The 12,003-nt window shown below is 40.3% G+C and overlaps 1 protein-coding gene across 1 annotated transcript in view; it reads right to left on the reverse strand.

Moving 5' to 3' along the window:
* The window catches only part of slc18a2 (solute carrier family 18 member 2), a 51,174-nt gene that overhangs the window by 11,422 nt on the left and 27,749 nt on the right, over positions 1 to 12,003 (reverse strand). Inside the window, exons 5-10 of the mRNA XM_052027463.1 lie at positions 11,904 to 11,987; positions 11,414 to 11,506; positions 4,327 to 4,416; positions 4,199 to 4,242; positions 4,007 to 4,067; positions 614 to 709 (exon numbers count right to left, since the gene is read on the reverse strand). Of these exons, the coding sequence (XP_051883423.1) occupies positions 614 to 709; positions 4,007 to 4,067; positions 4,199 to 4,242; positions 4,327 to 4,416; positions 11,414 to 11,506; positions 11,904 to 11,987 (468 nt within the window). The remainder of the gene's footprint in view (positions 1 to 613; positions 710 to 4,006; positions 4,068 to 4,198; positions 4,243 to 4,326; positions 4,417 to 11,413; positions 11,507 to 11,903; positions 11,988 to 12,003) is intronic.

Raw genomic sequence — 12,003 nt, forward strand, 5'->3', positions numbered from 1 at the left:
ACTCCTGAACAAATCACCTCTTTCACATCCCCTTCCCAGTGGTTGCTGCCACGTTCTCATTCTCTCAGCTCTACTTTTCTCAGTTATTCTGCTATTGTCATTTTTTTGCTCTATAATATTTGCATCATTCTGCTGTTTTATGTTATTTGTATTTATTTTTACAATGTATACTGTTTACACTGTGAACAAAGGAATTTTGTTGCACCCTGGCATATATAACAATAAACTGATCTAATCAATTGAAAGGCCAGTGCAGCTCAGCTTTAACAACTACTAAACCCATTTAAAGACAAATTTTGAAATGAATAGTAAAATATGCAAGAGGCAAACCTAGTGTTGCACAGTTCTGAGGTTTGAACAAATGGAGAATTAGAAAAAAATTGCCTTGGATGTTTGATGTGACAGTGTGAAAAGTACGTCAAGAAGATTTCCTCTGCTGGGTAACTGAGACTGGAAATCAACTGTTTGAATAAGTTCATAATATTCCTAGTAATAGCCAACTATGGGGAAGCAATAACAATATATTCACTTATGATGACTAGGGGAATTCTCTTCTTGTCTTCCCTGATAATTAGTGAGAATTTCAAAGAAAATGATACAAGTTTACATTTACCCAACTGCCATTTTGGCGAACACATGGTTTCCATCATCCAAATCGGCAAGGCTGGTTCCAGCATGGCAATGCCCATGTTCGCAAAGCATATGGCTCCTTATTAAAAACAGAAACAAGTTATTAATAATGCCCACCAATTATTAATTCTCATACACATTATCAAGAGAAGGTAATATATATACTAAATGAATTTAATACAGGAGGTCTCTCAGGAGAAATATACCCTTTATCTTAGGCTATTCCAATAAAGGAAATGCTAAGTCAAATCCAGCAGTGGGAGTAATTACACAAAATGTTTCTATTTTTGCACATTTTAATATTTATTATTGTAAGGTTAAACCACTTAAGCAAACAAGCCTGTTCAATTTTCAACGTTTAATTAAAAACAGAACACATCAATACTTACATCACTGTTTACCAAGATGTAATCAATTATTCCATGAAGCAGGATGATAGACTAACCTTTGAGGCAAAGCTTAAACCATTCAATAAATTATTATTTTGTCAGGTGATAGAACATGTTATCAGAGGACCTAATCTTAGGTCCCCCGTCTCAATACAGCATGTTCTCCCATGAATAACGTGTCACATCCAGAGAAATATTGGACTGCAGTTATATACTATTGTTCTGACATTTGTAGTTACCAAGCGACAAAATTACCTTAAATGGTAGACTGTGATTTATACAGTAGATTTAATGTCGAGAGTCTGATATTTGTACAGCAAGTCTACTGGGGACAATGTTAATTAGATTTTGTATCAGGCCAATTTCACACCTTCACATCACAAAAATATATAGCAAACGAACTTTGGAGAGGAAAGCATACAATTGTAATGAGGCAGAAAATGCAAGCAGATCAAGTAGGAAACATCAGTGAAGAGGGAGACAGTCATTCTTTCAGGTCATTTCCAGCATTTTCTGCACAACTTTGAAATTCCATTTTACTTTATACCAGTTTTTTTTACCTATGTGTTCTTTATTTATGGGGTTGACCAATGTAGCCATTCAGACATGCTAAACAAGCAGCAAATCAATGTTTTAAAGTTTTACCAAGACCTCCCTGCTCTTATAGTGTATGTCCCAGCTAAGTAAGGCAAGCATTCTGAAAGCCTACCTCACTGCCCTGTCTACCTGTGGTGCCACCTTTAGGGACCTTTGGACCCATGCACCAAGGTCCTTTAGTAGCTCAGTACTCCCCAGGGCCCTCTCATTCATGGTATACCTCAATGCACTCTGTTCTAACTTAATGAAACTGCACTGTGCAATGAATTGACCTGTATGATCGGTATGCAAGACAAGTTTTTCACTGTACGTCAGTACAAGTGACAATAATAAACCAATACATGTTCTGTCCTTAGCAGAACGCACAAATGTATTGAGTTGCACTGATCAGGATTCAATTCCACCTGCCATTGTCCTGCCCAACATAGTTCTGTAACTGAGACTACCTCCTCATTATCAACACCACTCCAGATTTTCACAAAATAGGTTAAACTACTGCAGCTCTTTGCATAGTAGGGAATTAAGGGTTATGGGGAAAAGACAAGATAGGTGGATCTGAGTCCACGGCCAGATCAGCCATGATCTTATTGAATGGCGGAGCAGGCTCGATGGGCCAGATGTCCTACTCCTGCTCCTTTTTCTTATGTTCTTAGGCATAATTCTCTCTCTCCTAGCACCAGAACATTCTAATTGTGTTGCCTGTGTCCCCCTGGATCTCAGCCTTTCATCCTCACAACTTCCCCATCGAATCTTACAAGCTTAGAGTACAGAAGTCTGCCTTCGAAAAAGAAATTGAAACTGAAAAGAGAATTGGAATAGCCAGGAGTACTCCTCTAGGAAGCAAAGCTGTAGTTTGATTGAATTTTTCCCCTAGGAGGTATCAAAATGTATTGACGAAGCTTGTCTGGTTAATAAACTTGACTGGGTCTTTAATAGGCCTTTCATATGGTGGAAAACTGATCCAAAAAGTTAGAACCCAGAGTGAGTTGGCAAATTGGATCCAAAATTGGCTTGGTAATAGGAAGCAAAGGGTGATAGTGGAGGGCTGGTTTTGTGATGGTAAGCCTGTGACCAGTGGTGTATCACAGGAATTGGTGCCAGGACCTTTACTGTTTGTTATACAAGATATCTTTATTAGTTACAAGTACATCGAAACACAATGAAATGCATCTTTTGTGTAGAGTGTTCTAGGGGCAGCCCACAAGTGTCGCCACACTTCTGGCACCAACATAACATGCCCACAACTTCCTAACCTGTACGTCTTTGGAATGTGGGAGGAAACCAGAGCACCTGGAGGAAACCCACACAGACACGGGGAGAACGTACAAACTCCTTACAGACAGCGGCCAGAATTGCACCCGGGTCGCTGGCGCTGTAATAGCGTTACACTAACTGCTACACTACCGTGCCTGCCCCTCATATACATAAACTATCAGTATCAATATAGGAGATATGATTAGCAAGTTCTCAGATGACATGAAAATTGGTGGTGTTGTTCATTGTGAAAAGGGTAATCTTAGACTTCAGGATGATGGTAAAATGGACAGAGCAATGGCAGCTTATCCAATTAGTACTTCTTTTAATCTTCTGAAAATACCTTTGCTTTCGGGTTACAGTACCATAAAGATTTACTGATACAGAGTGATACTAATGATCTGGAGACAAGTTTGATTATCTGTAATTAAAATGCTAATTAATGCCATGAATCTGCTAGATTATTGTAAGAATTCAACCAGTTCACTGATGTACACTAGGGTAGATGACCGCTACCTTTATCTAGTCTGGCCTGCCTGTGACTCAGAGTCAAAGCAATATGGTTGACTCATAACTGTCCTCCAAAATGGCCTGTCAAGTCATCCAATTCAAGTGCAATTAGGAGAGAGCAATAAATTCTGGCTTGTGCCAGTGACATGCCTTTTTCTTTAAAATAAAATGGTATTAAATAAAACTATTGATTGTAAAATTTTATTTTTTAAATAAAATTGTATGTGGAACGAGCTGCCAGAGGAAGTGGTTGAGGCAGGGACAATAGTATAATTTAAGAAGCACTTGGATAGTTACATGGAAGGGCAGGACTTAGAGAGATATGGGCTGAACACAGGAAATTGAGACTAGCTGAGTGGGCACCATGGTCGGCATGGACTGATTGGGCTGAAGGGCCTGTATCCGTGCCGTATTTCTCTATGACTCTACAATCCTTCTTCCTGTCTAAAACAGCTACATTTTTCAGCTGCCTTTCTAGTTCCACCCCACCCCCCAAAATATTTTGTTCCACTTGGAGTCGGTTTCATTTGAGCAACCTCTGAAGTACAAAGATCATTTCCAAGGTGCCACACGTAAAATGAAGGACATTGGCAGAAGATAATTATATGCACTTATTCTGGAAATACCTGCAGCAATCAATATGTAAGGGTCACGTAAAAGTGTAAACAGCGAGCTCCCCTTCTGACTCTGGAGAAGACCAAACAGATGCAAAATTTAAAAAAATTATGCTTGAATTAGGAAACAAAATCTGGAATTTTAAAAATCTTTACTGTTAATAAGGTGCATTCTCATTTTCAAATGAACATAGTAATGCTTACTTCTGGTTGCGCTTTGGAGGGCTGGAGGACGAACAGCTGCAAGGCTAAAGAAGACGATAAGCATGATAAATCTTCACACACCTGTTTTAAACAGCTGACTACACCCAACAACCTTTTCCTTCACTCACCTCCATCCAACAGCACCAGCGCTGCCAGGAAAAGGAATGGAGCCGTTTTCCCCACAAATTCGAACATCACACTGCCAAAGGGTGGACCCACTGTAAAAGGCAAAATGGAGCATCAACAGGAATTATTTACCACCCACAAAAGGGCAGGGGGGTCAATCACCACTCTACCATAAAGAGCAATTACAGGTTTTATGGAAACACTCATCTGGTCAGGCAGCACCTATCAAAAGGAAAACAGTTAATGGTTCAGATCAAAGACCCTTTGTCATCTTTGAACCGAAACTTTGCTTGTTTCTCTTTTCGCAAATACTGTCTGACCTGTTGAAGTTTTCCAGCTTTTTATTTCAGGTTTCTGGTATCTGTAGTTTTTTTTATTTTCAAGGATTTTTTTTGTTCTGTATAAAGTAGAATGCCTTGCAATGACTGTCCAGTATAATAAATTTTCTTTTAAATTTTGAATTAGAGCAAATTTTTCTCCCTAAATTTTGTAATAAAACCGAAAGTGTTAGAAATAGTCAGGAGGTCAATCGGGCTTTGTGGAGCAAGAACGAGAGTTAACGTTTCAGATCAATTATCTTTCATCAACACTTGGAAAAGTCAGAGACTGAGTGTACTTGAAGCTGCAGAGAAAGTGGAGAAAACAAAAGGAGAGAATGCTTGTGAATTGGTGGAGACAGAGACTGAATGATACTAACAGTGGCAGTGCCAGCCGAGAAAGGGTGGAGAAGGTGGTGATTTGTTTGTAAGTGAATTGTCTGAGAAAAATGCAAATGGCCAAGCACGAATGACAGGAGAGAAAATAAAACTATGCTGCAAATGCACGCTAATGGATAGTGCTGGAAATGGCTGCGTCACCTGACTGTGCCATACAACCTGAGGGCTTCGTAATTCACTGGATGGACCATACAGCGTCCTGGGGCAAAGTTAGAGATGGAGGGGTCTGCTTCTAAATCAACACCTCATGGTGCTCAGACGTGATGGTCCTGGTGAATTCCTGCTCACCCAGCTTGGAATATCTGACAGTGAAGCATCAATCATACTACCCACCATGGGAGTTCACTTCAACTATCCCAACAGCAGTCTACATCCCACCCCAGTTGGACATGAAGCCTGCACTCAATGAACTATACTCTGTGGTCAACAGCCTTGAGACAGGATACCCTGAGGCCCTCTTCATCATTACCAGTGACTTCAACCAGGCCAACTTCAAGAGTATGTTCCCAATATACTACCAGCATGTCTCCTGTCCCACCAGGGGCCCAAATACCCTTGATCACTGCTATACAACCAAAGATGCCTACTGAGACAGCCTCCCCCCCCCCCCCCCCAAACACTTTGGTAAATCAGACTATTGGGCTGTCTTCCCTCTGCATATAAACAGAAGCTGAAAGGGGAAGATCCAGTACGGGAAGTCGTACAGTGCTAGTACAGCAAAATAGATGAGCTTCTACACGACTGCTTTAAGTCAGTAGACCGGTCCATGTTTAAAGACTCAGCTGTCAGCCTAGATGAGTATGTCACCACCATCACAGACTTTATTAGCAAGTGTTTTGAGGACTTTGTACCAAAGAGGACAATCTGGGTGTTCCCAAGCTGGAAATCATGGATGAATTGGGAGATTCATCCCCTACTGAAATCTAGGACTGCAGCATTCAAATCAGGTGACACTGACCTATACAAGAAATCAAGATATGACCTCCATAAAGCTAGCTGAGATGCCAAGAGACAATATCAGTCCAAAATAGAGTCCCAGACCAGCCGTCAGTTGTGGCGTGGCTTACATGCTATAACAGGCTACAAAATGAAGTTGGGCAGCATTGCATCCCTTCTCAATGAGCTTAACACATTATATGCACGTTTTGAACAGAAGGGGATTGGTACGTCACCACCCACCCTGACTTTCTCCAATGCACCTGAACTCACAGTCACCATTGCAGATGCAAGATCAGTCTTCTGGAGAGTGAACCCGTGGAAAGCACCTGGTCCGGATGGTGTCCCTGGCCAAGTCCTTAGATCCTGTGCAGATCAGCTGGCGGGGGTATCTGCAGACAGTTTTAACCTCTCCCTGCTTCAATCTGAGGTTCTCACCTGCTTTAAGAAGACTATCATCCCGGTACCTGAGAAAAACAAAGTAACGTGCCTAAATCACTCCCACCCGGTGGCTCTGACATCCACCATCATGAAGTGCTTCGAGATGCTGGTCATGGCATGCATTAACTCCAGCCTCCCAGACAAACTCAACCCATTGCAATTCGCCTACCACCAAAGCAGGTCTATGGTGGACACCATCTCCCTGGCCCTACACTCATCTCTGAAGCATCTGGACAGTAAAGACACCTACATTAGACTTTTGTTTATTGACTACAGCTCCACCTTCCACTGTTCCAGTGAACTCCAAAGCATAGCAAGGTGGGAGTGAGATGGAGAATGAAAGTGACAGTGACCTGAAGCTCAATGTCACCCTTGCAGACTGAAAGTTGTCATCCTGTGAAGTGGTAAAATTGGTGTTCAGTTTCTCAAAAGCAGAGGAAATGCAGCATGAGTAGTGAGTACATGAAATTGGAAAAGGTGCAAATGCATTGTTGCTTTTCTTGGATGGACTAGTCAACAGCCTGGATGGTGGGAAGAGGTAAAAGGGCAGGTTTTGCATCGCCTGCAGTTTTATAGGAAGGTGCCATAAAATGGCAAGTGGGTATTACTGGAGATAATAGTGGACCAAGTCGTCATGGAGAGAATGGTCCCATTAAAATTCTGGAGAAGGGAGGGGGATGGTGTGACTGCTGGTGAAAATTACAGAGCATGATTTGTATATGTGGAGATTGATGGTGTTGGAGGAGAGGACAGGAGTCCTTGTTCTTGTTATGTGTGAGAATAGAGGGGTGGAAGCAGAAGCATGGGAAAAAAGGGCAGACACTTCTACCTTCATCCTTTTCCTCACACCAAGCAAGTACCCCTTGTCCACACTTACCAGACCACCAGCTTCCATATTCCGATCAATCATCTTCCATAATTTCTGTTTCTATCAGTATGATGGAATGATCAGAATCATCTTCCCCCTCCTCTCTACCTTCAGTATTCTGATGGATCATTCCCTCCATGACTCCTAGTTCACTTACCCATCTCTAGTAACGTCCACTCTCCATGTAACTGCATGAGATGCAATACTTGCTTTTTCATCTCTATGCCTCCCAGCATCCAGTGAGCCAAACACTCTTTCCAAGTGAAGCAATAATTCATTTATACTACCAATTTATTGTAATGCATCCCTCATGTTGTCTCCTCTACAACCAAGAAAGCACACACAGATTGGGCAACCACGTTGCGCTGTACCTCCATTCAGTCCACATTGAATCCACCACCAACACTGAATCGAGTGATTTCAGTTGACTGACTGACCTTTCCAGTTTGTGTCAGAACTGGTCAGTTCTGATGAAAGGTCGTCGTCCTGTGATAACTCGGGGTTTTTCCCCCCTCTGTACAGATGCTGCCAAATCTGCTGGGTGTTTCCAGCATTTTGTCATTTCAGGTTTTCAACAACTACATGCCTTGTATCTTATAGTTCTGTCCTTATTTGCCTCTGATTGTATTGTGCCTGGATAGATTAGCTGCAGTTAACAAGCTCTCAAATGGGATTATCACACTCATTATTTTTGCTCTCTCAACCGCTCCTAAATTTTTTGTAATTTAAAACACATTCTATTTCTAACTTTTCCCAGTTCTGGCAAAAGATAGTGGGTCTAAAATGTTAACCATTTCTATTTTCACAGATAGTGCCTGACCTTCTGAGTGTTTCCAACATTTTCTGGTTTTATTTTAGATTTCAAGCATCCACATTTTGATTTTTTAAGGATAATTTTCTGTTATGCATTAAGTAGAATCCTTTACAATGACTCTCAGCAGGAAAGCTTAGGTGATCTCACCTACTCTCTTCTCCCAAAAGTCATTCACTGTCCATGGATGGTCTCTAAACCTGCAGGGATTTAAATGAGGCCCATTAATTAAAATGGTAGGGGCCTCATATTGGAGCAGGATGACCTTCACCAATTTTATAGATGCGCCACAGACAGCATCCTATCCGAATGCATCACAGCTTGGTATGGCAACTGCTCTGCCCAAGACAGCAAGAAATTGCAGAGAACTGTGAACATAGTCCAGTCTATCATGAAAACCAGCCTCCCCTCCTTCAATTTCCCACTGCCTCAGGAAAGCAACCAAAGACTGCTCTCACCTTGGTCATTTTCTCTTCTCCTCCCTTCCATCGAGCAGCAGATACAAAAGCTTGAAAACACACACCACCAGGCTCAAGGACAGCTTTTATCCCACTGTTATAAAACTCTTCAACAGTCTCTTGTATGATAAAGAGGGACTCCTGATCTCTCAATCTACCTAGTCATGGCCCCTGCACCTTATTGTCTACCAGTGCTGCACTTTCTCTGTAATTAACAGTGCATTGTTATTGTTTTTCCTTTTGTGCTACCTCAATGTACTCATTTTGAAATGATCTGCCTGGATAGCATGCAGAACAATGTTTTTCACTGTATCTTAGCACATATGACAATAATAAACCAATTGCCAGTTTCTAAATCTGCCACACCTTTTACCCAAATCAAGGGGACAATGAAGGAATGTTGTAAATCCGGGCCTTCAGTACTGGCAGGCTATTTTGTCTGGTGCTATCACATTTGAATGCAGGCTTGTCCCTTCCAACATTCACCCTTTGCAACTCCTGGCAGCAGTCTTTAGATGGAGACACAAGAGATGGCAGACGCTGGAATCTGGAGCAAGACAAGGTGCTGAAGGAACTCAAGTGGGTCAGTCTTTAGATAGTGATTTGCTGTGGCCTCTGGTGGTATTGCTCCCAGTTCCTTATCTCAGTGTACGAAGACCAGTTGCAGCAATATTAAGCAATCCTAGCTGGGATTAACTAACTTAATCGAGATCATCTTCTAGTCTCTGAAAAACATTTGTAATAGTCAGTATTCTGTATTTCTTCACACAAGTTCCACTTCAAAGTAATAGAGAAGTTAAAAAATGTTTCATTTTAAAGGGAAGTGTGAAGGGGGGAAGCAAGTGTCTTGGTTGGCACTTGGACAGTTTTGAAGTCAGCCCAGACTGAATTTCCCTATCAACATTATAAAACCAAATTTTATGATTCTCGAGGAGCTGATTCTACAAAATTTGGCATGTTGCATAGAGTTATACTTTGCATCCGATGCTATGCCTGGGCTAGAAATGCAAAATGATGAAATTGGGTCAAATTGCACAATTTTCATTTTGCATTTGTAATACTTCCTACCTTAGAATGCATTCTATCTAAAAATGTGAATTCCATCTCATGTTTTATTTACTAATAAAATTGAAAATTTGTGAAGCATTTATGAAACTGAAAGGCATAATTAAAAATCATTAAGTATTAATTGTCCTCATAACATGTAATTTTCCCCATGTGCATTCGAGGTACTGGATTCACCCGCTCCTTTGAATTAATGCATTTTGAAAACAGCATTTCCCCAAAAATTGAAATTGGCTCCAATATACATAAACAAGTGTTTCTTTGAGAGAATTTGATAAAATATTACAAAATTACTTTATCCAACACACCCTGACCAAAAGTAATGGGAATGAGAGGAATTCATAGCAGAGCAGGGTTGGGGCAAGGGAAGTCAGTACAAAATAGCACCAGTGATATCAATCAATCTTTGATTTACTTCCAAATGTTTGTGCTTAATCAAATTACTACTCTTTGCTGTGTATAATATAAATAGAAATATATAGAACATTGATTTTATTTTACTCTTGGCACTCAGTAGTAATATAGTTTTAGCCTTTCTAACCCTAAGGTTCTGCTCACAGCAATCACTGCACTGACATGCCTAATCAGCTTTTGGACCACTACCAGTGCTTATTTGTTATCCATTCTCATTGCTAAATCTCTTTCTTTCCTTGCCTGCCTCCTGTACTTTTAGCAGTCCCATTTCTCAGATTGGAGATTCTGCATGGTCAGTTTAACTGCACAGCCACACTTCTGAGGTGTGCATGTTTCAACACTAACATTAACCTGCTGCAATTCTCACTAAATATTTTCATCCATGTACTCATACAAGCCTTAGAATTTGTCTTACTTCAGGTTAACTACACAAGCTTTTCTCTTACAAATAATTTGCTGATCTGAGACCATGAAGCTCACCAGCAATATAATTCCTCAAACCATAAATAGCAGCCTCCAAAATAATAAAGTTCAACCATTTCATCTTTCATCTCATGCAAGATTCAGTCAGTGCAATTCTGTGTGCACTGTCATTCAGCCATCTTTAAATATAAAATGGTGAAATTCAAGGTTTTTTTTTCAAATTTAGAACCAAGACTGAAAGAAGAGGAATATTTTGAAGTTTATAAAGCAGTGGCTGTGAAACTAGCTTGAATTTTCCAAACTTGGAGGAAGAGGGAGCCCAGGAAAAGGACGAAATGTCATAATTCTTATGTCCTGAGAAAGGACAAACAAGATAAAGCAAATGATAACCATGATGTCACTCTTGTGATGCTGCAGGGAGATGTGAACAGTCAGTATGCTCAAAAGATAGGTCACCACTGCCTTCTCAAAGGGAGTTTTGGATGAGCAAAAATTGCTGGCTTCCCAATGTTTACTAATCCTGTAAGCAAAAATAAATCTGATGGTTTAAATAGGGCAAAATATGCATAATAAGGAAATCACAAATGCTCTAAAGTACTGTAGACTCTGAATTCATTCTAATAAAAAAAAGGACCTCAACTGTAATTCTGTTTCTTTCCCAACAGGTTCTGACTAGCCTGTGGAGTATTTCCAGTATTTTCTGTTTACATTCTGAATTAGGCCTAGCATTCAATCTCTTACATAGTTTGTCCCAGTTTCCACAACCAATTAATGATCAGGGTAAGTATTTCAAGATTAAATCAACATACTTTGGCTTTAGAATGGTTTCTGGAAATGCTTACATTGAGAGAAAGAAATTCTGAAATCTAGCCACCAACCTATGCTATGCTTGCTAAGGTACCATTGACTATGAATGGTATTCTTTTCGTAAGTGACCACTTTATAAAGGATACTGACCCAAAACCCCCATAGCCAGTCCTCCTAATGCGATTCCCATTGCATTACCCCTTTCTTCATCATTAGTATAAACGCTGGCCAGCATCCCCATACCTATAAGATAAAAGAAACACGTCTCACATTATACTGAACATTAATGTGTAGACAGACATGAATTACAATATGACTTCTGAGTGATACAAAACATTTCCTCATTTTAGTAATATAAATACAGGATACATTACTCCATATCCAAATATTTCAATTCTTAAATAATGAGAAGGCAACTTCAAGAGAAATAAAAAATGGAAGTTTCCTGTACTACAAAGTATATTTTAACAGAAAATCATTTGTGCTGGGCTGCTACTGGAAAACGAAACTATAATTGCATCATTTAAATACGATCAATGTTCAATTACAGGGAGCTTTTAGGTGAAGATCTCTGACAGAAAAAAACTACTTTTGCTTGTCTTGCATGTTATTTTACCGGCACTCTTGCAATTGCCCTTACCTGCCACAGAGGAGCAGGAAGAGCCTATGCCCTGCAGAGATCGGGCTAAGAACAGTAGCATGTAGCTCTTTGAGAAGGCAAACACTGTGGATAAAAAGGA

The sequence above is a fragment of the Pristis pectinata genome, chromosome 12 (assembly GCF_009764475.1).
Source record: "Pristis pectinata isolate sPriPec2 chromosome 12, sPriPec2.1.pri, whole genome shotgun sequence".
In the NCBI taxonomy this organism is placed as follows: Eukaryota; Metazoa; Chordata; class Chondrichthyes; order Rhinopristiformes; family Pristidae; genus Pristis; species Pristis pectinata.